Source organism: Giraffa tippelskirchi, chromosome 6 (genome assembly GCF_054371585.1).
Source record: "Giraffa tippelskirchi isolate mGirTip1 chromosome 6, T2T-mGirTip1v1.2.pri, whole genome shotgun sequence".
NCBI lineage: Eukaryota > Metazoa > Chordata > Mammalia > Artiodactyla > Giraffidae > Giraffa > Giraffa tippelskirchi.
This window is the reverse complement of record NC_137280.1, coordinates 51,347,269-51,375,181: the sequence shown is the minus strand read 5'-3', so window position 1 is coordinate 51,375,181 and position 27,913 is coordinate 51,347,269. Positions and strand designations below refer to the sequence as shown.

Genomic DNA, 27,913 nt, shown 5'->3' with positions numbered 1-27,913 from the left:
TAACTAAATGAAAGAATGTCAAAGGTACCATACAACATTAACTGTAGACGTGTGAGTCTTGGGGATGAAAACGGAAAGGTAGGGTGGGGAGTATTCAAGTTCAGGTTGGAGAAGACACAGCATGTGCTCAGAGCAGGCTGGTGGTGAGGTTGAACAGGAGGAGACTAACCAGTGAGAGAAGAGAGTAGGCACTGGAGAGTGAAAAATTCAAAAGGGACCCCAAGTGTCATCATCTCAGAGCTCCTGGCAGAGGGACTAACAAGGAGAGGGTTGGGAGTACTGGTGTTCTAGAGCTGGGGGCGATGCTTTTCTCCCCCGTTGTTTTAGAAGGGGGAAATGAGGTTTACCTTTGCTATTTTAAAATCGAATTCTTTAAACTTGATAGAAACCTTTTATTTCTCAATTAATGATAAAAGGCTCAAAACAAATCCATAATTAAAGCCACCTTGGTAGTGCTAATTGTTTTGTATTGGAGTAAAATCCATTCACTTATGAAAACAGCTTGTTATTAGGTCTTTTTCTTTCTTTCTTTCTTTTTAAGGGGAAATGGGTAAGAGAACTGCAGACCCAGCACAGAAGGCAAATTTTAGTATCTGTTACTGATTATTTTCTTATTCTTAACAATTAGTAGTTATATTGAAATGTGGCTCAGCAGCCTCTATGAGTAAGTAATTAAACAGGATATTCTGTTAATCATCTGTGCAGTTGATTTTGGGGGGAGAGTGATAATGAGCATGTATCATAAAGATCAATTATTTTCTGTTTCAAGTATATCGTTTTATTTTTTTAGCTCTTATCTTCATTGTCAGTGGGCGTCTGTAGAAGATCTGGAAAAAGATAAGAGAATTCAGCAAAAGATTAAGCGATTTAAGGCAAAGCAAGGCCAGAACAAATTCCTGTCAGAGGTATGGAAAACCTGGTTGATTTTCTAAAGTATTTACATTTTTTAAATGTTCTAAATTTTGAATTTCATGTCAGCATGTTATTAAGAGAAACTAGTTTGCCTCATTTGGTGCTGTTACTTGCATATCGGTAACTGGTTATTGCTAAAATAATTTGTAAACAGGAAATTTCTCATTCTTCCTGTTGCTTAGTCTAGAAGATACTGGTCCTTCTGAGATTATGTGGAAATATGGTGGTATGATTCAACCTTGTTATTGGAAGTACAGTTAGTAGACAGTGAAAAAATAAGTAGACAAAAGGCTTACTAAGAGGTAGCAGGTGAGGGACTTCCTTAGCAGTCCGGTTAAGGCCTTGCTTCCTGCTGTGGGAGGTACAGGTTCGATCCCTGGTCAGGGAGTTAAGATCCCATCTGCCTTGTGGTGAAAAAACCAGAACATAAACAACAGAATCAATATGGTTACAAATTCAGTTAAAGACTTTAAAAATGGTCCACATCAAAAAAAAAATCTTAAAAAAAAAAAAAGGTTTAACAGATAAAAAACTCTACAGTTAGTATTAAGTTGTAGGATGTAAATGTTTATTTCTGTTGGGGAAGGTGTGTGACATTTCTCTTGTTAAAGTCAGAGAGTTTGCTGACCTTTTTACAGATGATAACGCTGTGGTACAGGAGTTGATATAATATCTAATATCTTTACCTCCTTCCCCTTTATCCTAGATTATCAATTAAGATAACAAGGTACCCATACTTAGGGCTTCCCTGGCGACTCAGATGGTAAAGAATCTGCCCCCAGTGTGGGAGACCCAGGTTCAGGAGAATCCCCTGGAGAATGGAATGGCAACCCACTCCAGTATTCTTGCCTGGAGAATCCCATGGACAGAGGAGCCTGGCAGGCTACAGCCCATGAGATTGCAGAGTTGGACACGACTGAGCAACGAACACTGACTGACTGACTAATACCTAGGGCAGGAAAGAATGCCTGCATAGTTTAGGAAGAGCCGTGGTTCTCTTCCAGCATAGTCAATTACATAAACAAGGCTCTCTCGGGCTGCCTCCGGGGGTCCCTAGACCTATGATCACCCATTTGCTCTCATTTACAGCCTCAAGCAGATAAAAAGAGAAACCTTCACATTGAAAGACTAACCTGGCTGACTCATTCGTTTTCCTCTCCATGAAGGAGTTTAACAGAATGTAAACTGTTAAAAAAAAAAAAAAAGTGTGAAATTTGATGCAAAATCATACCTGTTTCATGACCAGCTTCACACCCTGACCCCTTGTTGGAGATGGGGGAGGGGGATCACAGACAGACGAGTGTGCAGTACTTTCATGTCATAGAATCCAGACTTATCCTCTCAAGTGACAAGTCTGGGGTCTCCTGGAATCTGAACTCCATGCCCCCAAAGGTGTAGTGTAAACTTGGCCACCTGATGCAAAGAGCTGACTCATTAGAAAAGACCCTGATGCTGGGAAAGATTGAGGGCAAGAGGAAAAGGGGGCAGCAGAGAAAGAGATGGTTGGATAGCATCACTGACTCAATGAACATGAGTTTGAGCAAACTCTGAGAGACAGTGAAAGACAGGGGAGCCTGGTGTGCTACAGTCCACAGGGTTGCAAATAATCAGACATGATTTAGCGACTAAACAACAATTACAAGGTTGCAATACATCATCTTCCTGGTAACTTGGTAACAGTAAATCTTAAGCTTTGTCCTGAATGGAAGGAGCATAAGCTTGTGTCTGAAAAGAGGATCTGAGGGTTAATAGAGAAGGATACCAATTCCTGCTCCTTTACACACATGCACATGCAGGCGTGCTCACACACATACCTGTTTGTCGTGTCCTATAGATGGTCCTGGCTTCAGGGACCCCGCAGTTCTGCTACTTTGAGATTTTTAGTCATGACCACTTTTGCTTTTTCTGATTCACCTGTGGCTTCCTTTTAAGTCACTGCAGCTAAAACTCTCTATTCAGAAAAATTATCGAGACTGGAAATCACAGGTGTGGTGGCATAGATTACTTGCTTGAAGAATAAACATGTTTAGGAGTAAAGTTAAGGATTTTAATTCAGATTTAATAAAAGATTCTGTTTAAGAACAAGTTGCCTTAGAGCTTTTATCACAAAATCCTAGTTTGTGGAAAGTTTTAGTGTTTATGCTGTACTTGAATAATATGTAGATACTGGGTACCTAAATCTAGAAGCTTTGACAAGCCAATGCATTTAATATATTAACACTTCGAATTAACAGAATGTTTCAAAGATTTTTGTTGCCTTAGTCATGAACTCCATGTAAAGACCTGAAGCAGTTGAAACACACTCTTGGTATTTCTGGGTTTTGTTTCATGATTCACAGTTCACAGCATCCAAACTGGGTGCATTAAGTGGGCACAGGACCCCAGAGGATGTTTGTTATCCTGAAGTCGACTGTGACCAGATGGCTCTTCAAACTGCAACTCCGGGGACGTGGACAGTATCTAATGTTTTTGCAAAGCATTTTAATGAAGTTATGTTGCTGATAAATTAACCTCTGGGAACACATTGTAATGTGTCTTTTTTTCCCTAACTTATTTGCCTCTGACTTCTTTAAAGTATGGCTTAGTCTGTAACTTCCCTTTGAGCCAAATTCTCTTCTTTTACATGAGATCAGTTTGCAGACAAGCAGCGTTACTTGACTTCTCTAAAGATTGTTAATGTCTCAGCTAGAGAACCCAATGTTTAAAGCCTCATTTCTTTATCCTCAATACTTTTAGCCAAATGCTCTGTGTTCAGTACAAATAAATCATGTGAGAACACTTCGATGTACTCCAAGATTGTATTCAAATAAGGTACTAATACTGATTGGCAAAGGTGACCAAACAACATAAACTCCGTTCATGCTTAAATGTGGAATTCACTGGTCTCAGTGTTTTTAGCTTTTGAATAACATTCTGCAAATGATGCTATAAGGCATCAGACAGTTACAAGACTCCAGTAGCACTTAACTGTGCACAGTTCTGATCTTTTTTGCAAACTGCAGTTTCAAGAATGCTAAATGCATTGCGTGCCATAAGCCTTTTGGATTGCTCATTAGTGAATTGTAATTTCACACTTGATTTAAAATATTCTTAAACATTCTCTCACAGTAAAAAGGTTTCACACAGTAATTAAAAGACCCAGTTAACAAAGTCGGAGAACTCTTGATTTCCTCATGGGGAGTGATTTTGCTAAATTATAGCATTTCAATTAATGTAACAGACCTTTGCCAAATATAAATTTTGTATTGCTGTGACCCCAAATAGTACTGCCTGATGAAAAGTGAAATAGTGTTTATTCTCAGGAGTTAAATAAACATTTTAACTTTTTTTTCCTCTCCTTTGGTGTAGATTGAAGATGAGCTTTTTAATCCAGATTACGTGGAGGTTGACCGGATAATGGACTTTGCACGTAGCACAGATGACCGGGGAGAGGTAACAGAAGACCATTTGTCTTAGGGGGCAATGACTCAGACTGCTTGCATGTGTTTATGGAGAATGATCATGAACTCCCAAGATCTGGTCCTGCTCACAGCCTTGTATTATGACACACTTGGTCTAAACCAACCTGAAATGTAGTAACTTGCTGTTAGTTTTAGGACTTAATAATCACAGTAAATATGTTGTTTGTTTTAGTCTGAGAGCTTTTTAAAAGAAATCAGTTTTCAATGTGAAAACTGTGATATTTTGCACAGTTCCAGATACGATCAATAAGGAATTGACTATATTTTGGTGTAAATCTGTTACGTAGCATGAATCCCCCTTGTAAGAGTGCCCTTGTAGCAAAAACGCAATTCAATGTTAAGTAACAGAAGGCATTGCTAATGAAGTTGATGGGCCTCATTTAACATGGTACATGGAGAATGCTATAGAATCCTTCTTTTTATGAGATCCGAGTTTCAGCATGCCCATTTTGCTTTGAAGAACCCAAAGAGGTTGTAAAGGGAAGTTGGTAGGGCATCCTACTCATCACGTAAGAATAAACACACGTCTAGTGACTTCTGAGCATTGTGTCTTAGTAAGGATATGCCCGCCCACCATGAGGTCTGTTACTTAGCTTCTTCTTGTAAATTAAACCGTATGAAGTGTTTGGATGTTTGGATCTTGCTTGTCTAGTGAGAGTCTGCAGTGAAGTCCCATTTTTACTCCAAATTCTGTATCACAAGGTCCATGATGTTTCAAAGACCGTATCTGGAATATGAGGTTTACCTTTCTAGTTTTGCTTAGTTGTACTTAAAAAAAATTTTTTCCCTCCATATTATATTTATGTAGTACAGCAAATGTTTGTAACATCATAGCCAGGTCAGAGCCTTGGTCTAAATTTAGCTGAGATTTATCAACTTGCTATTAGTTTTAGGGCTTAATAATCAGTACCTTTGTCCTAAAATGAAGATCCAAAACCCTACATATTTTCTAGAAGAAAGGTAAAGGAGATCTTTTTGATCTGCATTACCCAAGGTATTTTGCTCTCCAGTCTTCTAGAGCTCAAACACATTACTTTAAAGCAATTTCATGCAGACAGTATCTCTTTAAGAAAAAGGCAGAAATCCTAATAAGTTCAAGCCTGTTTCTCATTGTTTAAGAAAGTAGCCAGTTAGGTAAATATGTAAACACACCAAGATGAGCTACCCTGTGAGTCTGAATCAGTTGCCTAATGATCACACAGATAAGACTAAGGTTTAGATTCAGCTTTGGTATTTACTAGCTATTTCTTTATACTTTTTGGCTTTTGAACATGACTTACCAGTGGCTTAGATAAAAATAAATTTGTTCTGACAATATTTAATAATATTACAGCAAGTTCCCTACATACAAACCTTCAGTTGCAAATTTTCAAAGGTGTGAACGTGTGTTTGCATGTCCAGTCACATAGGTTAGTTCATGTGTCTGGCATATGTTGTCACGTGCGTGCATGCTTGACAAATGGTTGACCTTTTGTGTGCTTTACTACTGTACGGTACTGTTATAGAGTACAGTATCTTTATTTCAAACCCAGGATGTTTGGAAGCAAGTGTAAAAGCAGAGGTATATATAGCTTATTATATTAGTTGGCTACTTCCCAGGTGGCGCAGTGGTCAAGAATCCACCTGCCAATGCAGTAGATACACTCACACACACACGCACACACACACACAAGTTGGGTACTTAGACTAACCTTGTTGGACTTATGAACAAATTGGACTTATGAATGCACTCTTGGAATAGAGCTCGTTCATATGTAGGGGACTTAACTGTATTTTTAGTTCCTTTAGATGCTAACCAGGGGCTCCTCATTCAGCGGTCACAGTTTTAAAACGTCTCCCAGCTCCGTCTTGCCGTTGCTGGGGTAGTGTCTGTCCGTAAGTGAGGTAGAGTGAGTGTTTTTCATACGTCATTCTGGTGTGTTTAAACCTGGTCCAGCCTGTGACTCACTATCTGGTGAAGTGGTGCTCACTGCCTTATGAAGACAGCACGTGGGAGCTGAGGCAGGACATAGACCAAGCCAAGATCGAAGAGTTTGAGAAGCTCATGTCCCGGGAGCCAGAGACAGAGCGTGTGGTGAGGACTGGCGAGTGGCGGAGGGTGTCATTTGCACACAGCCAGGTGGTGTGGTCTGTGAGAAACCACTAATGGGATTTCCTGTATTTGAAACAGGAGCGACCCCCTGCTGATGACTGGAAGAAATCGGAGAGTTCCAGGGAGTATAAAAACAATAACAAACTCAGGGAATACCAGTTGGAGGGAGTAAACTGGCTACTTTTCAATTGGTACAACATGTATGTAAAATGCATTTTTCTTCACCTTTTAAAGAAAGTCTATAATAGCTCTTCTGTAGTTATTGAAAGTATTGATCAAATATAGCAACATTTTACTCGCTAATAAAAATTATTTAAAAAAGCAAACACTGGAAGTATGCTTAATATTTGTCTAATTAACATGTACTAATGTAGAGATTGATTGAAGTATGTAGAAGTAATTTTCTATGTCTCAGAACATTTTGTTGGAAACTGTATCTCATTGTATTTAAAGAAGCATTTAAGGCATGCATTTATGAGTTTAATGGATGTATACACTTACCTTGTGACAAGCAAGCGCTGTCTTGTATGTGTTCTCATGAAAGTTTCCTGTTTTATTTCCCTCCCAAAGGCGAAACTGCATTTTAGCAGATGAAATGGGTTTGGGAAAAACTATCCAGTCCATTACATTTCTCTATGAGATATATTTGAAAGGAATCCATGGCCCTTTTTTAGTAATTGCCCCATTGTCCACAATCCCCAACTGGGAAAGGGAATTCCGGACCTGGACAGAATTGAACGTGGTTGTGTACCATGGGAGTCAAGCTAGTCGTCGGACCATTCAGTTGTATGAAATGTACTTCAAAGATCCCCAGGTAAGGTGTCTCAGGGGGACAGTCCTTACACGTAGGGGCACTTCAACACGTTGAATATTCAAATGGTTTCAGACCTTTTGGGGGAACGTCTAGATTTTGCAGAACTAGAGAAATTGTGTTTAGATTTCTTACCAATTTATGTTTGGATCATAATTCCATATCTTATGATTATAGGTCTTTATTTTTATAGCCTTGGTCTTTCTAATTATTAGAACACATGAAATTTTTTTTTACCTTGGATGACTGCTGAAAATCATTCAATGCATTTGATAGGCTAATTTGGTTTATTTTTTAAACCCCAAAAGAAAGTAAACCAAGAAAAGAGTTATTAAATGGGAATGGGAAGACTATTGTGTTCTTTATTGTTTCTAGAAGTGAAAAATATTAGGCATCTAGCATTAACTGGTACATTGAATATACCCAGAGGGAATAATTTATACTTTGGCTCTTAGTAGCAGTTGCTATGACTTTTAACTAATTCTAGTTATCTGTATGAAATTATCTTTGATGTTGACCCTGAAGCATTATAAGTGACAGAGAAAGAAGAATAAATAGTATGTGCTATAATAAAATAGTTTTAAGCAATAGGCAAAATGCAAGTCCTATAACTGGAAATAGGACAGAGTTTTGTGCTCTATATTTATTTGCTTTGAGTGTAAAATCTGACCTACAATTACTTAAAGGAGAAGAATATTAAAATGTGTTTTGGCGTTGATCTTTACATTTGAAAAGTTGTTGAAAGTTCTGTCCTGAGTTGAATGCTTTTTTCATGTTAGCACGTTAAAAGTGAAAACTAAGTTACAAAATGAAAAAAAAAAAAGGTTTAAAAAGTAAGACAGAAAGAAAAACACCAATACAGTATACTAATGCATATATATGGAATTTGAAAGATGGTAACGATAACCCTTTATGCGAGACAGAATAAGAGACACAGATGCATAGAACAGTCTTGTGGACACAGATGCATAGAACAGTCTTGTGGACTCTGAGGGAGAAGGTGAGGGTGGGACGTTCTGGGAGAATAGCATTGAAACATGTATATTATCATATGTGAAAAAGTAAAAACATTTTTAAAAAGTTGCCTTAGTACAAAGTCCCTCTGGCCTTTTGCCTTTTGGAGTCTGTAGGATATAACTAGAATAGACACACTTACTGCATCTTATCTGTAAAAATTCTGGGTTGGAAATTTTACCAACGAATTGCAAACTTCCTTAAAAAAGGAAAGATTTTAAAACTGTTGTACCATAAGAGCTTAAAACCTCCAAAAATACCTTGAAAACAAAGTATAAATAAAGGTGTTCCCAAAAGGATAAGTATACATATATATATATTTACTATTTATTCATCTTTAAAGTTATTAATGTAATCTTCAATGCCAAATAATAACGCAGAATCCTTATTGTAGGGTCGAGTGATAAAGGGGTCATATAAGTTCCATGCCATCATCACTACATTTGAGATGATTCTGACCGATTGTCCTGAGCTGCGGAATATTCCCTGGCGATGTGTAGTCATCGATGAAGCCCACAGGCTGAAGAACAGGAACTGCAAGCTCTTGGAGGGACTCAAGATGATGGACTTGGTCAGTGGTCATATTGGTGCTTCCCTTGAACCCGGATAAAATTGTTAACTGACTCAGTATTCCCAATGCTCTGAGTCCAGCTGATCCCTTTGAAGGGTGTTTGCAAAGCCTGTCAAATCCTGTGACATGTTTGCTCCTGAGTTTACTTAAAAGTTGCTGCCATCTTCCTGACTCTTCTGTTGTTGGCTGGTGTCTTTGTACACTTGTTACACAGCAGAGTATGTCCATGATACTTCCACTGAGTTTCAAGTGTTTGCTTTTCCCTTTTGTTTGTAAGTACTGCCATGTTGTAAGCCATTGGGCCAAACTTTAGCTCCATGATGATGATCCAGTTACATTCCAGGGTTTGTAAGTTTTTGCCTCCAAGGGCTTGTAGGTACAGTATTTCTCAGTAAGTTGAGTGGATATCTGGAATTGGCCCAGTTTGTGCAGACATTTAGAAGTTTAGTGCATGATAAGACCTTGAATTTGATCTGGAGTTTTAGACCAGGTCTATTACATTCTCTTCCCAAGAGATGGTCAGGACTTAGTGAGTAGATTTTTTTAGATTTTTTTTTTCCCCCAGTAGGACTGTCTTGGGAATACCATATTGTAGAAGTGGTTAGAGTTTGATTGACTTCCCTTTCCACACTGCTGTATGGTTTTCTAGCAGACATTACTACGTGACTCTGTCACCCTCAGGTCTCTGTTCACTCTGTAGTTTACAAGATGGGTTTTGATCACTTGTTTTTATTTTTAATGTGCATTTAAGAAGCAAAGATATTGTTATTCAGCATGTCTTGGATGTTTAGATGAGTTTTTCAAAGGTACAAAAAGATTTTTAAAATCCTTTAATGTTGACTTCTATAGATTAATTTGATCACTTGTTAATTGAGAGTTTGAGATGGAAAGGAATATTCTGTATGTTCATGGCTGTAAATTTTTTTTACTGAAGACTGGTACCACCAAAAAGAACACTTAAAAGCTTTCTGTTGCAGCTGGTTCTTTGAATCGGCTTCTTTTATTCCTAAATTAAGGGGATTGGATTAGCCAGCTATTCTTTTAATTAAAAACAAACAACATCTAGTTCTGTTTAAGGGAAAAGTCTGACTGAACTATCCTATTTAGGGTGGAGTTTTCTATCCTTAAGACCTTTCCCAGAGCAGTTTGTACTATTTTGCTTTTCAACCCACAAAACAAATTAGAACGCTTAGAATAATCTTGAAAACATGAGGAAGAGAAACACTATGGCTGTAACTAGTCTCTCCAGATGATAGTTTTAGTCTTACATTGAAGAAATGGCTCAGATGATAAAGAATCTACCTGCAATGCAGGAGACCTGGGTTCAATCCCTGGGTCAGAAAGATCCCCTGGAGAAAGAGAATGGCAACCCACTCTAGTATTCTTACCTGGAGAATTCCATGGATACAGGAGCCTGGCAGGCTACAGTCTGTGAGGTCATAGAGTGGGACATGACTGCATGACTAATACACTTTCAGAAACCCATTCAGATTTAGGTGAACATTAATTCTCTTATGAAACCTAACTGTGCCTTCTGAGTAGAGGCCCATCTCCACAGTGATCCATATAAGAGACATTTATGGCTTTCCTGAGGGTGTAGTCATCTGAGTTCCATCTGAGTTGTCTGTTATTAGTTTCTGTGCTCTCAGATAGCAGATTCTTACTGCAAAATAGCCCTTCATTGGTGAGTACACTTTGTTTACTGTACTCACTGTCAACATCCAATAATCTAATTGTCACTGGGAGATTCCAAAGGATTTTCTGTTGTTTATAGTAACACTTCATTAATGGGTTAGAATCTGTTATCCAGGTAGTTTTTCTGTTATATACAGTAGTGTTCCCTAACCATTTTCACACAATGGCACATATAGAAAATGATAATATTTGTGTATCATACTGGAGTAAGCCAAGAAGGCTGGCCACTGCCACAGGTGACCAGTCCTGGGATCCTGACTGTCCCAGCCTGTCAGCTGCCCCAAGGACCTGGCATACCTATAACTCATTCATATCTCACCACAGAAAGCTCTGATTAGCAAATGAACAAAATAATTGTTTTTTCCAACGATCAAGAGTTGTTGATGGAATGCAATATCATTGTTCAGAGTTAAAATATAATTACATTTGTCCACTTCTGAGCTGCTCATTGGGGTTTCCGTGGTAGCTTAGCTGGTAAAGAATCTGCCTGCAATGCAGGAGACCCCGGTTCAATTCCTGGGTCGGGAAGATCCGCTGGAGAAGAGATAGGCTACCCACTCCAGAATTCTTGGGCTTCCCTGGTAGCTCAGATGGTAAAGAATCCACCTGCAGTGCAGGAGACCTGGGTTCGGTCCCTGGGTTGGAAGATCCCCTGGAGAAAGGAATACCTTTCTTTCTAGAAAGGCTACCCACTCCATTATTCTGACCTGGAGAATTCCATGGACAGAGGAGCCTGGCAGGCTATAGTCCTTGGGGTCTGCTCATTGCCTGGTCTTTAAATTCTTACTTCAAATATGCATCACGAGAACTTATCCACTGACCAGTCTCTCTTCATCTTTCCTAGAATAAGTCATGGTGAAAATGGCAAATAATAACTCTACCCCACCACAGAGCAGGTCACAGAGAACGGCTGTTACCTGCAGTGGACACAGTTATGATGAAAGTAGTAGAAGGGAGGACCAGGCAGCGTCTTCAACTCTCTGGTCACCAAGGAGACACTTGAGAAGCTGCTGGGCTAAGGGACATTTGTGTTCTCTGCCCCCTCCATGGGAGCACAGGAGGCAGGGCCATCTCCTTGTCCCTTATGGACAAGGAGGGGACCCTCTGAAGGTGGTGGAGAGTCTTCATGGATTCTCTTAGCTCATCATTCATTGTCAGGAGGCCTCACACAAATTAAAGACTCTGCTGAAATGAAATTAAGTGAATGTCACTCCATCAGAGCTAAAAGGAATGGTAACATTTTCAAGCCAAAAGCTTAGCTACTGGCAAAGTTGAGCTTGGATGTAATGAGCGTGATAGCCTGTCTCTTACTTGACATTTTGTGAAACCTGTATATTACTTGTATTTATGTTAATAATGACTTTCAAAGGGAAACCTGGTTTAATTTTGCTACCTGTGCAACGTTACCAAAGGGTCCTCTGTGTAACTGTTTGATAGAACTGGCTTTAAAAAGAACTTGAAGGGAAGCAGTGTAAAAAAGTTCTTTACCTGTTTTTCAAATAAGTTAATTTTAAAATTAATAAATTAAGACTTTTGCTGAAGTATTTTGGTTAGCAGCTCAGTATTTCACTTGATCATAAAGAATATTAAAAAAACTGAGAGATAATCTTTAGTATCGATACAGCTCTTCCACTACAGTAACGGTTTTCCTCAATCTATGGCAGTATTTTTAAAAATTCTTGGGTAAAGTATTCAGGACTTGAACAAATCAGAGACTTGGCCCATATTACCCACCAGTATGCTTATACATTAGGAAATCTTGCATTGGTTTGCAAGCTCCTTACTCTTTATGAATTTAATGAGTTAGAAGATGACAATGATCTGTGTATCTTCCTGAATCAGAGACCTCTTTATTCAAAAGAAAGCAAAGGACCTTTTGAATAAATAAAGCAAATCTAACTGCTTCACCTTGGTTTCGAAGCGCTTCATTGACAGATAAGACTCAGTAGATGTTGAAAAAATGAGCATGCCTTTAGGCAAATCACCATCCAGTATTTACTGAGCACATACTCTGCTTGGCAGCCAAGCCTTGTCAGACTTCCAGTAAAGTCAGAATATCGCTTTTGAACCTCCTTGAAGGTGTAGCCACTTTTGGAAATAGTTTTATTAACTGTGCAGTGTCGTAGATAGCCAAAGTAGAACATAATAAGGCCTTTAAGATCAATACATTCATTGTCATTAAGACTGGTCACCATGTTGGATACATAGAAATAAGAGGACAAGGGTACAGATCCATAAAGAAAGCTGAAGAAAAAGCTCGTTAACAGGAAGAAGTGCTTTAAAGAAAATACCTACCTTGGTTCAAGGAGACAAAGTAAGAAATACCATCTATTGAAAAAAAACAAAAACATGATTGTGGCAGATAAAACCAAGCTGACCTCTTTGCTAGATTGAAATGTTTGCTGAACAAAATAGTTTTTCATGTGCTGTTGCCTGTAGAAAACCTTCTTTTGTCTCTTAAGTGAGTCATGCAGGAAGCAGATGGGGAAGGCATAGCCCTGTAGAGAGCAGAAAAGGAGCACATGAGCTTCATCTGAGCTAGGGATCTTAGGCAAAACTTGAACTTTGGTGGGAAAAGATGCCACGAGACATAGGAGACATACAAAGCCACACCACCAAAACATTGACCTAAACATCCCAGGAAAAACCAAAATAGCAGACCACGTTTACAGGGTCTGGGAATCTGTCTAAGACAGAGTCCACATTTCTTATATCTCTGCCTTCGGATCTTATTCCTGTGTTTTATGCTGGGTGGATGCTGAATTTCAGCGACCACGAGTGGAATTGGGGAAATGCTGATCCCAAGAGAGGCTTTGGCATGGCGATGGTTTTGTTATGATTTGCTCAGTTATCCTCGCATCCCTCTAGGAACACAAAGTGCTGCTGACGGGGACCCCGCTCCAGAACACAGTGGAAGAGCTCTTCAGCTTGCTTCACTTCTTAGAACCGACTCGCTTCCCTTCGGAAACCACCTTTATGCAAGAATTTGGTGATCTGAAAACCGAAGAGCAGGTACTTACCACGACTCCTTTTATACTTCAGTCATTAAATTGAGGATGAACTCCCAAAGGGCCAAAGCGTTAAGATTTAACTTAAAAAATGTAAAAATGTAAATTAAAAAATGTAAATTATGTCAATTTCCCCCCACCTAGTAGACAAGTGAGCTTTACACCTCCTTTCCTTGGATGTTCTGAGTCTTCATTAAGGTGATGTTCTGGCTGGTTGGTTGGTCTCTCTGCCCTCCTGAAGGGCTGTTGGGATTTATAGAGTTTCCGTACCTGTCCACGTACTGTTCAGCTGCTGTCCTGTCGAGTTTGGTGGTTTTGCATTGTGTGCTTTTGAGGGTAATGTCAGAAGCGGCTGAAATTTCGCAAGCTGTGTCCATCCTGGAGATCCAAAGTTCTAGTCTTAGTTCCTGCTTGCTCACATTGCTTACTCTTCTTGAGTCTACATATTTTCATTTAGAAACATGGTTCCTAACCACCTTGCAGGATTTCTATGAGAAATAAATATGGTATTGGGTATGAAAAGTGGCCAGTTATCTGATATATTGTGAGAGTTACGTGGGTGTTGGTTATTAAGCTGTATTTGAAACAAACATGGAGATACGCTTGAATCTTGGTCTTCTTGTGCCCCCCCCGCCCCCAATTTACTGTCTAAAACCTCTTATCTTAGCTCGAGTGAAGTCTGTTTTGTTTTGCCCTTCTTAGAATAAATCAGAGCTGTCTGGTGTGCAGTATCCTATTGCCAGTCAACAGAGACGAGAACAGAGAGGGACCAGATAGCTCCTGGCTTACTCACACATTCTATCAGCTCTTTCTAGAAAGGAAGAGAACTGAAGTGTGTCATTCCTACGACTTTCTTCCTTCCTTCCTCATCATCCCGAAGGCTTAAGACAAACAGAAGGGAAAACTAACAGAATGAATAGGGTTCTTTTCTGCTGTGTTCTGTTCAAGCCTCCTGGCTGTTCAGGACTCTCTGGCCAGGTGAGCGAGCTCATCAGAAACTGGACATTCAACCCTCATGTGCTCCTGTTAAGAGAGCTGTAAGATAACACCCTCGTACCCTTCGACAAATGAAAGTGAAAGGTAGATAAATAAGAGGCTCCTGGTTTTTCATGTTAGACTATGTTTTACCATGCTAGCAAGTCGCAACACCAGTATTTACTTAAGGTCCTTTTTTAGGTGCAAAAACTCCAGGCTATTCTAAAGCCAATGATGTTGAGACGTCTCAAGGAGGACGTGGAAAAGAACTTGGCCCCCAAAGAAGAAACGATCATTGAAGTGGAGCTAACAAACATTCAGAAGAAATATTACCGAGCCATCCTTGAGAAGAATTTCACGTTTCTTTCCAAAGGTGGTGGTCAAGCTAATGTACCCAACCTTTTAAACACTATGATGGAATTACGGAAGTGCTGCAATCACCCCTACCTTATCAACGGTAAGCCTTGTGCTTTGTTTCAGTCATTGTCAAAGCCCCAGCAATCTTTGCCTCCCTCCACATGTGTTATTGTATGGTTTGTAGTTGCCCTAATGTGAGTTTCATCATCTTCTGTTCTTCACAAAGCCTCCTTCTGTGAAGCCATAGGTGCAACATCTTTGTCCCCAGTGGTCCCTGAAGCAGGACCTCACATCACCTGTCCTGCATCTGCGTCTCACCCCTTGAAAGAGGTGTCGGTGCTCACTGGCTGGAAGTCATCAACCGTGCCAACAGTTAAAGAAAAATTAGCCCCCAACGGGTGTGTGTGTGTGTCTGTGTGTCTGTGTGTATGTGTTTAGATCAAAGAAGTTAAAGAGCACCTTTGGGGTGAGAGGCAGCTGTTGGATGTCTCAAGACTTTGATGGGAAAGAACTTCTCTCAGTCCGGAGGCCTCCAGCATCCATTCTCTAAGAGCGAGAGGTTATCTCAAGCATTGATAATCGTTGGTTCATGATCTTCCTGTTTTCTTAACTAAATTGATAGTGTTATGTAACTGATATGAGTAAGAACCTATATCGTACTCTTCCAGAAATCATTAGAGGAATTCATACCTGTGACATGTAAGATACTCCAGAGACATAAGAGCAGGAAAGCCATTCGAAAGCGATGACAGTGAGACAGGCTTTTGCCCATCAGAGTTAAAAAAGGAAGGGGCATTTAGGCTGATGTAACCACATAAGACAAGAGAAGGAGGCAGAACAAAGTGGAACCTGCCCAGGATATAAAGTTCGTGTGCGAAACAATGGGACAGTGAACCATAAACATAGTGGAATCTTGTTATGGAAAGCTTAGATGCCAGCTTGTGGGATTTTGGTGGAGCTGAGAAATGATTAGACATGGGATTCAGGATGATTGATCTGGAAACATCATATGAATAAACAGATGGGAGTAGGGAAAGACATACAAAGAGAAAGCCCCACTAGGAGGCTACTGCTGTCATCCAGGTGGGAGTTAATATGGGTTAAAGAAAAGTGATGGCCATCTAAATCGGGGTGTTTGCATGCAATTATGATTGGCCAGCAATGCAGTTAGGGTGCTTTCCAGGGGAGAAGGAACCAAGCCAGGTTTGTTTTTTTTTTTTTGGTCACTATCACAATCCATGAGGTTCAAATGCAGCTGAACCTTTCTGCTTGTAGCTTGATCTTCCAAAGAGAGACTCACACGTGACCGTTCTGTGTTCAGTGCTGCAGCTTGCTCATCCTCATGTGTAAGAGCCTGTGAGGTCGTTGTGGTGTCTGCAGCCTGGCCCTGAGCTGGAGAGATGGAGCTGGGCCGAAGGTGGTCGATGGTATGAGTAAAGCTGTGTGTGTGTAATCTGAGAGGGAGACACACACACACACAGTTTTTTCATTTGATGTCTGTGAAAAGAGGAACAGTAGCCTCCAAGAGGCTCCATTCCAGTATTCTTGCCTGGAGAATCTCATGGACAGAGGAGCCTGGCAGACTATGGTCCATGGGGTTGCAGGAGTCGGATGTGACTAAAACGACTGAGCACACATACATATGAGAGACTGAAAATGATATTGAAGACTCGGCGGGGTCCCCGGTGGTTTGGGTTGACTTACGAGTCCTCCTTGTTGTTGGGGAGAAAGGGGTGTGGAGAACAGTGGGCAGAAAGAAGACAAGACTGAGCTTGTGATGGAATGAATTTCAGAGAGAAAAAGGGTAATCTTCAAAAGAAAATAATTTCTTATTTGCGGCTAGTGTAACTCGATAACATTGCAGCTCCTGCCCTCACAGTGACCATCTGTTTAAGGGAACAGACTTCCACACTTCCTTCAAGTGCTGCATACATGCACATACATGCACACAGACACACTTTTAAATATAAATGCAGGACTTTAGGGCAGTGCCATTGGAGCATTTTTTGGGCTCTCCTGGCAGCTCAGTTGGTAAAGAGTCTGCCTGCAATGCTGGAGACCCAGGTTCGATCCCTGGATCGAGAAGATCCTCTGGAGAAGGAAATGGCAACCCACTCCAGTATTCTTGCCTGGGAAATTCTATGGACAGAGGAGCCTGGCGGGCTACAGGCCACGGAGTCACAAAAGAGTCACACACGACTGAGTGACTAACACTATTGGAGTATTTGGGCTTTTTATAGCCTATTTCCAATTTTTAATTTTCTGATTGATGTTTACAGATCTAACATCAAGGTAAACCTTTAATTGATAACCTTGAGAATTTGGCCTTCTAATGGCTTAGAGGTCAGTTTGGTTTTCCTCCTGGACACCTTCCCTGCCCTCCTTTCTTCAAATTTTCTGGAAAATACGTGCTCACTTTAGTTGTGTCCAACTCTTTGCGACCCCTGCCAGGCTCCTCTGTCCATGGTATTTTCCAGACAAGAATACTGCTGTTGGTAGCCATTCCCTCCTCCAGGGGATCTTCCCAACCCAGGAATAGAACTCGCATGTCCTGTATGATTTGCATTGCTGGCAGATTCTTGACTGCTGAGCAGCCGGGGAAGCCCGGACAAAATATAATTATAGCTAAAAGCATCACATAGGAAATATGTTTGCTGATATATTTAAAGGAAGCGTTATTAGTGACAACTGGCTGCCACTTTAAGAGCCTGAATTCACAGCAAAGAGCTGAATTAATTCAGTAAGAACTTTTGTCAGATGAGAAAGAATATATTTTCATTTTGATAGTTTTTGATGATGTATTATTGGTAGCATTGAAAAAGTAGGAAAGTTACTTTTCTCATCTAAATAAATTTAAAATGAAAAAAATTTCTCTACTGATTTGACTGAATTTATATTTTCAAATTTTTTGCTAAAATAGTTCAAACACGTTAATTTTGTCAAAATGATTATTTCATTTTTGAAAACTATTCACTAAAATAGCTAAAGTAGTGTATTTTGATTATGGATTGGTATTAATATCTTAATTTGAACAAAAAATAACTACCCAGATATTATAAGTGAAGTGTGTTTCTGAATTGCTTGTAGTATATTATCCAGTAAGAAGAAATGTTTTGAAAAAACCTAATATATGGATATGATCAGTTCCCCCTGTCTCCTGAGGACCTTCTTGTCCTGAATCTAGAACCTAGATTCTTAAATTTTCTGTTTTGGAAAACATTATTTGACTTTTTACAAGGACATTTGGTGAAGAACTCGCTTGCCAACACAGGAGATATAACAAATGCAGGTTCGATCCCTGAGTCAGGATGATATTGTGGAGAAGGAAATGGCAACCCACTCCAGTATTCTTGCCTGGAGAACCCCAAGGACAGAGGAGCCTGGAGGGCTACAGTCCATGGGGTCACAAAAAGTCAGACACGACTGAAGCAACTTAGCAGGCATGTAGGATGCAAGAACATTTATTCAAGAGCATGCTTCATTCAAGGATATTCGTGCTGATGCTCTTCAACAGCAGTTTGGTTTTTACCTCTTCATTCCCTTCAGATTGAAATCCTGAATACTAGCCTTTTATTCACGTGGGAGAGGGAGTGAGAAACGGCAGTTCCCACCCCGATGGCATTTTCTGCCTGACCCTTCCTGAGAAACAGCAGTGGCTTGCTCTGCACAGACCTCCAGGCCCGGCCCAGGCATTAGTGACTATAATCTGGTTTCAGGAAGATTCTTTGTTGATTAATAACGAACAGGCTGTATTTCTGCATATGACCAGGTCATGACTTCACTTCCACAGGTGCCCTGAAAAGGGAAGTGGGGGCACTCCGTCCCGCCTGTGGCTGCATGCCCCCATTCTGTCCTGGCAGCTCTGGTGGCCCAGATGACCTGATGCCTTAAACCCTGAGAGGGTCTCGTATCCCCATCCTGTGTACAGTGCTTTCATGTTTAAAAACCAGTGGTTAAGAAGTCAGGTTCCTGGTGTGGTTTAAGGCTGGGAAGTAATCCCATCAGATGGATTTGTCTGTCTGCATTTCCCAAAGGAGAGGTGACCACCCTGCATCCCCAGGGCAAGGGTGGAGCACAGTGGCCGAGCCCTGATTAACACCCCCCCACCCTACCCCAGACCCCTGCTATCTAATTCTAGTTAAGCCACCTAAGCAGCTGCAGGAAGCTTAGCCGGCTGCTCCCTGGACAAGCGTGTGTGAGGTCAGGGGCGGAGGTGGGAAGAGTTTCAGTCCCTAGGAAGGTGACAGTCTCTCTGATGCACCCTCAGCAAGCAGAAGTCTCGGTGGGGCTATTAGAAAAGAGGGTTAGGTATCGATGTCTTTCATGAAACAGAGGTTAGTTGTTTAAAGCTTTGGATAACTCAAGATAGAACTTTTGTACTTTAGGAAATTAGCAGATGAGAATGAATGTAGAGGGAGATAGATTGCAGTGAAAATGTGTGCTCAGATCTCCTGAAAAATCTCTAAATATTATCCCCAAAGCGGGACTCCCTTTTGCTTCAGCCCTTTTGGCCATTTTAACAGGCAGTTAGATACACCGACGACTGCCCCTGCACAGCAATTGTTAGAACTCTGTTCCCTTGCCTCTTAGTTTCAGAACAGATTTTGTTATGTGTGTTTATGTTCCACAAGTAAACAGCTCTTCATTTCTTTAGCATTTTAGGTTCCAAATTTTCTGTAGGTATCCGGCCCTTGGCTTGTTTCTGCCACTTCTAGCTTGACAGTCTGTTGTTGAAATTCAGTTTCTACAGACAGCAAACATTTGTTTGTTGGAAAATGTGGGGGTTCCCCCCCAAACGCTTGAAAATGTGTCGTGCTTAAAACTCTGATCCCTTTTCTACCTCCCCAATTTCCTGCAGACCCCACTCTGAGCCAGTGGACGGATGTGTGTTCGTGAACACGAATGCATTGTTCTGGGCCCTGCTGTTTGCAGTGGGTTTTGAAAGCAGATTCGTTGTTTTCAGTAATAAAAGAAAAAAACCTTTTACAGTATTCCTGTTATGCTGTCCAATCTCCGCAGGTGCTGAAGAGAAAATTTTGGAAGAGTTTAAAGAAACACACAATGCCGACTCTCCAGATTTTCAGCTCCAGGCGATGATCCAGGCTGCTGGCAAGCTAGTGCTGATTGACAAGCTGCTGCCGAAGCTGAAGGCCGGTGGCCATAGGGTGCTCATTTTCTCCCAGATGGTGCGCTGCCTGGACATCCTGGAGGACTACCTCATTCAGAGACGGTGAGGGCCACGCACCCGGGATGAGGGGTGGGGGGGTGTGGGACTGGGCTCCACGCGCTTCACCTCCATGTGGCCTATATGGTAAAGGGGATAGCTGGGGGCTTGTGTCTTAGCTCTTCTTGAAAGCTGTGGATGGGCATGACAGTTGTCCCATATGACGCATGCTTTGGCAGGCAGTTCTATTTTTCCAGTTCTTTCTTCAGGCTAGGAGAGGACAGCTCTTACTTGATGTTGAAGTAGCATCTGACACTTTTGTGACCTCCATGGACTATAGCCTGCCACACCCCTCTGTCCATGGGATTTCTCAGGCAAGAATACTGGAGTGGGTTGCCATTTCCTTCCCCAGAGGATCTTCCTGACCCAGGGATTGAACCCAAGTCTCTTGTGTCTCCTACATTGCAGGCAGATTCTTTACCACTGTGCCATCAGGGAAGCCCCATCCTGTTAATTTATATCCCATGTTGTAGTACATTCTTAAAAGCACCAGGAAAGGAACACATGTCCTGTGGCCACCTGCCAGGCCTCCTTGTTGACACTGACATCTTCCAGGTACCCGTATGAGAGGATCGACGGCCGGGTCAGAGGCAACCTCCGTCAGGCAGCTATCGACAGGTTCTCCAAGCCTGACTCCGATAGATTTGTGTTCCTCCTGTGTACGAGGGCAGGAGGCTTAGGCATTAATCTCACTGCTGCTGATACCTGCATCATCTTCGATTCTGACTGGAATCCCCAGAACGATCTCCAGGTAAACATGCAAGAAAACCTTCCTGGTGCCCCACTCCCCTGCTTTGGAAAGTCGTTCTGCTACATCGGACCAATAAATTGAAATCCTGCCGTCGCTCAGGCAGTGTCCCATGATCAGGGCAAATGAACCAACCAGTAATCAATTAGTTGATAATGTGAAACTCATTTTTTAGCGTGTTAATCCTCCACTGTTGAATGGTACCCCTGTTTATCAGAACAGATGCTCTTAAAACCGGCAGTGGGGTGTTCTCTTTCTCTGGTGGCCATGCATTTCCTTTTTCTTTCAGGCTCAGGCTAGATGTCACAGAATAGGACAGAGCAAATCTGTGAAGATATACAGGCTGATTACCAGGAATTCTTACGAAAGGGAAATGTTTGATAAGGCCAGCCTGAAGCTGGGTCTGGACAAGGCAGTCCTGCAGTCCATGAGCGGACGGGAAAATGCTCCCAATGGGGTAAGCCGTGCTGTCCTCACCCTGCTTCACTCCTGCTCTTTGCTTTGTTTAGCTCCCAGTGAGAAATCATCTGCATCTGGTTATTTTTTGGCCTCAATATTTTAAGCATATTTGGTCACATTTACTTCATCATAATTGAGGTGTACCATCTTGGAGAAAAAAGTAAGCATTGTTCAGTCTCCAGATATTTCAGTTCTTTGTTATTGTTCAGTAGCTCAGTTGTGTCTGACTCTTTGCAACCCCATGAACTGCAGCACACCAGGCTTCCCTGTCCTTCACCATCTCCCGGGGTTTGCAAGTCAGTGATGCCATCCAACCATTTCATCCTCTGTTATCCCCTTCTCCTCCTGCCTTCGGTCTTCCCCAGCATCAGGGTCTTTTCCAGTGAGTCGGCTTTTCGCGTCAAGTGGCCAAAGTATTGGAGCTTAAACTTCAGCATCAGTCCTTCCAGTGAATATTCAGGGTTGGTTTCCTTTATCTAAATCACTTTAAATACCTGTCTAACACAGGTACAACAGCTTTCCAAGAAAGAAATAGAGGATCTTCTCCGGAAGGGGGCCTACGGTGCACTCATGGATGAGGAGGATGAGGGCTCCAAGTTCTGCGAAGAAGACATCGACCAGATCCTGCTCCGGCGGACCCACACCATCACCATCGAGTCCGAGGGCAAGGGCTCCACGTTTGCTAAGGTGCGAACCCACCCAGGAGGGAGGTCTTCTGGGGAAGCGGAACAGAGGCTGTGTAATGTGCTCGTGAGAAGCACATGTAACAGCTACTTTATGTTGCACGTTAAGAAATTAGTGGTTTAATCCCAGTGGGGCCCCCGATGCACCACGTGCTCTGTGTTCTGTGTATCTGGCATCGAGGTCACACTCACCTTGTCCCGTCCCTGCTTCCGGGCTCCCCAGGCTCATCCTCTCTCTGTGTCTGGACCCCCTCCCTACCACTTCTTGAGCCTCTGCTCTGTCATCACCTTCCTCCTTTCCTGGGATCTTGATTCCTGACCAAGTCTTGAGCACAATCAGCTCACTCCTATCTTGAAAAAGTATCCCATCTGCTTTCCTCTCTGGCTGCAACCCCATAACTCCTTTTGTAGCTAAAAACCACACCAGCAACCCACACAGCGTTACTGACCCTGCTGCTCCACTGCCTTACTCTCTACTCATTTCCCAACATCCAGCTTCTACCCTCCCCTCCCTCTCCCCCGCTCACCCCGGCTTCCCCCGCCCCTTCTGAGGCTTCACCCACCCACCTCCAGGCCCAGTGCCACACTTTCCACTTTCATTTTGAACAACTTTATGGAAATGTAATTTACTTACCATAAAAACCACCTATTTTAAGTGTACCATCCAGCACCTTTACCATATTTATAGACATGTACAAGTATCCCGACATCTAAGGCTAGAACATTTCCATCACCCTTTAACAGTCCTTCCCCCACCCCCCTCTTCCCATCCCCTACCCACCTAAGTCCCAGAAACCACTCCTCTGCTTTCTGTCTCTCTAGGTTTGCCTACTCTGGAAGTTCATATAAATGGAATCATACAATCTGTGGCCTTTTGTGTCTGGCCTCTCTCCCTTAACCTGTTTTGGGGATTCATCCATATTGTAGCACGTTATCACTAATTTCTTTCCTGTTATTGCTGAACCACATCCCATTCTATGGCTCCACCTTATTTGCCACTTGAATATGGACCTTGATTGTTGACCCATTCACTAGATGGTGCTGAAATTTGGATTGTTTCCATTTTTTGGTTATTACGAATGATGTTACAAACATTGATGTACAAGTTTTTGTGTGGACGTATGTTTTCATTTTGCTTGCTTATATACAAGGAATGGAATTACTAGGTCTTATGTAACTCTGCGTTTAACCCTTTGAGGAACTGCCAGACTCTTCTCTAAACTGACTGTACCATTTCCCCTTCCCACCAGCAGTGGTTAGGGTTTTAATTTGTCCACATCCTCACCAGCACTTTTTGTTGTCTGTCTTTTATAATGATCACCCTATTACTGAGTGTGACATGATAGCCCGCTCTGGTTTGATCTGCCTTTCTCTGATATTATTTAGCATCTATTCGTGTGCTTGTTGGCCAAGTATTGCTATATATCATCTTTGGGGAGATGTCTCTTCAGATCTTCTGAACAACTTTGAACCTTTTTTAATTATTTTTTTTTATTGAACTTTAAGTATTCCAAATAAAAGTTTCTCATTAGATAATTTGCAAATATTTCTCTTAGTCCTTTCTTAATGGTGTTTAATTTCAAGAAGCCCCGGTTACCCATGTTTTTCTTTTATCATGTGTGCTTCTGATCCATTGTTTAACCTATGATTGCAAAGATTTGCTCCTGTGCGTTCTTCTAAGAGTTTTATAGTTTTCACTCTTTAACTTTTATGTCTCTGATCCCTTTTTGAATGAATTTTTGTGTGTGATATGAGACAGAGATCCAGCTCCCTTCTTTTGCATGTGGATATCCAGTTATCCCAGCTACTGCACTTGTCTCAGCTGCTCCACTCCTCGCAGCTACTCCAGTCTTGAAAGGTTCTCCTTGTCTGGGCTCAGTGACCCAACACCTCCCTCACATCTTTTGTCCTCTTTTGAGGTTCTTTCCTCCATCCCCACAGATACTTCAAATTCATTTGGTACCAAAACAGGTTCATTATCTCTGTGCCCCCACCTCTGTGCATGCATGTGTGCACGTGCACACACACAAACGTGCACCCCTCTTTTCTTCACCTGAGTCACACCTCTCAGATGCCAGAATTGAATGCTGGGGTTTTCATGGCTTCCTCCTCCTTCAGGCTTTACCTGTCCTCACATTCTAACCCCTTTAATTTTACCTTCTAAAGACGACCTTCTAGCCTGTCTCCTTTTCTTCATTTCTGCAGATCTTCCCCATTTCCTCTCTAAACCCTGGCCACAGCCTGTCCTGCTCTGTTCTACACTCCCCCCACCCCACCCCCTGCTCCAGGACACTGGTGTGGTCCCTCTGACAGGTGACTTTGCATATGGTCTCATCCCTCTTGAGATTACTCTCATTTTCAAAGAATTTCCTGCTGCCTGAGGCTGGGGTTTGGACTCTGCTAACAGGACATGTGAGGCCCTGCTGACCCCGGCCTCTGCCTACCTCACCAGCTTGATCTTGGGCAACACCCCCCTGACCACCTGAATCCCCGGCTGCATGACACAATCATCTTTCTTCACCCATGTGCCTTTGCACATGCTCCATCCTGAACATTTCCACTTGCTTTCTTATTCTATGGTCTTTTTAATTAATTAATTAATTTTTGGCTGTGCTGGGTCTTCGTTGCTGTACTTGAGCTTTCTCTAGTTGCAGCGAGCAGGGGCTACTCTCTAGTTGCGGTGCTCAGGCTTCTCATTGTGGTGGCTTCTCTTGTTGTGGAGCACGGGCTCTAGGCACACAGGCTTCAGTAGTTGTGACTCAAGAGTCTCAGCAGTTGCAGCTCCTGGGCTCCAGAGCACAGGCTCGGTAGTTGTGGTGCAGAGGGCTTGTTGCCCCCTTGGCATGTGGAATCTCTGTGGACCAGGGATCGAACCAGTATCCCTTGCGTTGCAAGGTGGATTCTTAACCACTGGACCACCAGGGAAGCCCTGTTCTGTGGGATTTTAACAGGCTGGTTTGGGCACTGTGTTCTGGAGGGCATATTCTCTCTTCCCAGCAGGAACCCCCACCCCACCTAAGCCTGGCTAGGGCTCCCCTCTGTATTTTGGCTGCACCTGTACATACCTCTGTCACCTGTCATTTATTAGGCTGTGCTGTCATCTTTTATTTCCTGATCTGTCTCAAACCCTGGACCGTGAGCTGCCTAAGCGACAGTCCTTCGTCCCAGTCCCACTGACCATAACACCTGGCACACACACAGTGGAAGGATGCCTGTGCGTTCGAGTGAATGAATAAGTGAAAGCTGCTTTGCATTTCACCTCTGAGAAAACCATCGCAAAGTAATGAATACTTTTTTCCCCCTTTAGGCCAGTTTTGTTGCATCTGGAAATAGGACAGATATTTCCTTGGATGATCCAAATTTCTGGCAAAAGTGGGCGAAGAAGGCAGAATTGGATATCGATGCCTTAAATGGGAGGGTGAGTGAGCAGTCACATTGACTCCCTGTCTGACCTCTCCCAGGTCTTGCTTTTTCAGAAGTTTTAAAGTATCTGCTGTCTTTCAGAACAACCTGGTTATTGACACTCCAAGAGTGAGGAAGCAAACCAGGCTGTACAGCGCGGTGAAGGAGGACGAGCTGATGGAATTTTCAGACCTGGAGAGCGACTCAGAGGAGAAGCCCTGCACAAAGCCGCGGCGGCCACCAGACAGGTCCCAGGGCTATGCCAGGAGTGAGTGCTTCCGAGTTGAGAAGAACCTGCTCGTCTATGGGTGAGTCAAGCTCACGTGAGAAACGGAATTTCATTCAAAAAATGGTTAGAATTCCAAGTGGTGTAGGAAAAACTCTAATTTATGTTTGGGTCTCTGTGACTGCCCAGGGCACAAATGCTTTTGGCGCAACCCAGGTGGTTAAAGAACTCAAAGCCGTGCATATCCTCAGAGATTTGAAGGGGGTTTGTCCTTTACGGAATCATGTCAGACTCAGATTCACTTGCTGATCACTAATAACTCAGAATGAAGTCTCAGAATTACAAAGTCTTTTTCTAGTGTTCCTTCACATAAAATTACCACTCTCTCATCATTTTTGGTACTCTTTCATCATTTTTCTGTTATAAAAATTTGTTAAAGGCAACGGGCTCATTTGTAAAGCTCTTCCTACCCATCTGAAATGTGGAGGTCATTTCAACCATCTGAACGGGTCGTATTTCTCCTGCTCAACCACAGGATCCACATTGAATCCATCTCTGAAACTCCATGGCACAGGGCTTCGAAAGGCAGGGTGCTCAGCGCAAATCAGAATTCCTAAACAAGCATGCTCTCCCACCTAGTGGGACTGTAAGCAAATACTGCTCAAATGAAAAACCTGCCACCAAAACAGTGTTTCTGTAGATCTGGTGACCTCTGCTCTGTGCTTTCTTTCTTCAAATAGATCATCATTAGTTTCAGAAGAAACACAGACATGCTTGCTAACATGGCCGACAGGGATCTTACCTGGCCCTTGTCTATCCTGTGGGTCCTTCCCATGGGCACTCAGGGCTGCTTTTAGGACAGACTCTTCACCTTCTGCCATGTGCTGTTTCCACAAGCAGCCCTGGCCCCACTCCCCCGGCCCAGACTTGATCTGCGTACCACCTCCAGCACTTGACCTCCTAGCAGGCATCACCTCAGCATCTTGCCCTGCCTCCCGCCCCTAAGGGTCTCCTGCACATGCTGTCACACTCAGCTCGTCGGGTGATGGCTCTTAAGGGTCGCTTCCTGCTGGAGCCCCAGTGAAGGACTCCTTGAGGCCTAGGGCTCCTTCTTTGTCCTTGGGGCAGAGTTGCGGTGCCAGCAGGCACAGTGTGCGCTGGGTCAGTGGTTGCTTACGCAGTACAGGCAGGTCCACTGCAGCCTGTCCCGTGTCTTGGCAGCTGGATCCCCTCTCCACGTCATCTCCACACGCCGGTGGTTCTCTCCTGGCTGTCTTTACTTGGCAGAGACCCTCCACCTGAGCCTTTTGCTACTTCACTTGTTTCCATGATTCAATCTTGGCAGTCAAAGTTGAGAATTTTGCTGCTGACTTTAGAAACAGAGCATATTAATCACTGCCGAAGCTGGAAAGTATGCTTATCTGTCTTTCTGTAAAGCCCTTCCCTCCTGCCGTAGGCATCACATGTGCTGAACACCTACCATGTTCGAGGCACTGTGCTAGGGTACAACCGTGAGCAGGATGGTCATGGCACCCCCACCCCCACCCCAGGCAGACAGGTCCTCTCTCCTTTAAGAGGCAGCTCAGGCACTGTTTCCTACTTCTAAGTGGGGAAATCAAAGAAGGCATTCCACAGAGGCAGCATGAACAAACATCTTGAATTAGCTGGGTTAGGAGTAAGGGCGGGGCATTGGACAGGGAGGAGAAGAGACTTTCTGGCAAGAAGAGCTGTGTGTCCACAGGCCCAAAGGCTAGGGCCAGCCTTGTGGTTTGATGAACTGGTAGAACAAATCTGGAGCTAGAGGACCAGGTGGGGCAGAGGCGGAGCCCCTGGTCAGCTGATTTCTGCCCTGAGCACCTGGAGTCTGGGGAAGGCGCGCTCACATGGCACCTGCCTGTGGGCTGCATATGGGGGCCTGTCCAGGGCCCTTTCTCTCCCCGTTTCACAGGAGGACTTGTAAGTGCTTATATTTGGGACTTGGTTTCAGAAGGAGACCTTTCGTGGCTTTCCATTAATTTTCGAGGTGTCCTTATAATTTCCTTTTAACAAATTACACAGCGCCTTACCAAAATGAAAATCACATATAACTTTTTTCTTCAAGTTGATGGATGACGCTTCTAATGAATGATGCTTCTAATAACTTCCTGTGTGGTTGGTCGTTAATCTTCCTCGCTCCGGGCCGAGGGTCCGATGCGAGCCAGCAGACCACCTCACATCTGGGTATTATCGGGAGATGCTCAGCTGCTTCTGTGGCTGCACCCTCAGCCACGGGCTT

At 42.8% G+C, this 27,913-nt stretch overlaps 1 protein-coding gene and 2 long non-coding RNA genes across 11 annotated transcripts in view; 1 reads left to right on the top strand and 2 right to left on the bottom strand.

Annotated features, from left to right (window-relative positions):
- Nucleotides 1-27,913, top strand: part of CHD7 (chromodomain helicase DNA binding protein 7) — a 194,147-nt gene that overhangs the window by 143,096 nt on the left and 23,138 nt on the right. For all 4 annotated transcript variants that reach the window (XM_081504339.1, XM_081504337.1, XM_081504338.1 and 1 more), the window contains exons 8-21: nucleotides 791-905; nucleotides 4,261-4,344; nucleotides 6,310-6,447; nucleotides 6,544-6,665; nucleotides 7,036-7,279; nucleotides 8,685-8,861; nucleotides 13,425-13,568; nucleotides 14,741-14,996; nucleotides 19,916-20,126; nucleotides 20,676-20,871; nucleotides 21,158-21,325; nucleotides 21,835-22,014; nucleotides 25,318-25,428; nucleotides 25,515-25,720. In XM_081504339.1, the coding sequence (XP_081360465.1) occupies nucleotides 791-905; nucleotides 4,261-4,344; nucleotides 6,310-6,447; nucleotides 6,544-6,665; nucleotides 7,036-7,279; nucleotides 8,685-8,861; nucleotides 13,425-13,568; nucleotides 14,741-14,996; nucleotides 19,916-20,126; nucleotides 20,676-20,871; nucleotides 21,158-21,325; nucleotides 21,835-22,014; nucleotides 25,318-25,428; nucleotides 25,515-25,720 (2,352 nt within the window). The remainder of the gene's footprint in view (nucleotides 1-790; nucleotides 906-4,260; nucleotides 4,345-6,309; nucleotides 6,448-6,543; nucleotides 6,666-7,035; nucleotides 7,280-8,684; nucleotides 8,862-13,424; nucleotides 13,569-14,740; nucleotides 14,997-19,915; nucleotides 20,127-20,675; nucleotides 20,872-21,157; nucleotides 21,326-21,834; nucleotides 22,015-25,317; nucleotides 25,429-25,514; nucleotides 25,721-27,913) is intronic.
- Nucleotides 756-15,131, bottom strand: LOC145511313 (uncharacterized). 6 transcript variants are annotated; one of them, XR_014057787.1, is made up of 8 exons: nucleotides 14,987-15,076; nucleotides 13,705-14,052; nucleotides 12,935-13,054; nucleotides 11,474-11,741; nucleotides 2,727-2,920; nucleotides 2,046-2,097; nucleotides 1,209-1,316; nucleotides 756-827 (listed from the first exon to the last, which is right to left on the bottom strand). It is a non-coding gene; the product is annotated as an uncharacterized LOC145511313 (long non-coding RNA). The 6 variants fall into 6 exon arrangements; XR_014057786.1 differs by having other exon boundaries at nucleotides 13,835-14,052; nucleotides 14,987-15,061; XR_014057784.1 differs by lacking the exon at nucleotides 13,705-14,052 and having other exon boundaries at nucleotides 12,852-13,054; nucleotides 14,987-15,131.
- Nucleotides 8,606-11,408, bottom strand: LOC145511315 (uncharacterized). Its single transcript, XR_014057790.1, has 2 exons — nucleotides 11,264-11,408; nucleotides 8,606-9,867 (listed from the first exon to the last, which is right to left on the bottom strand). It is a non-coding gene; the product is annotated as an uncharacterized LOC145511315 (long non-coding RNA).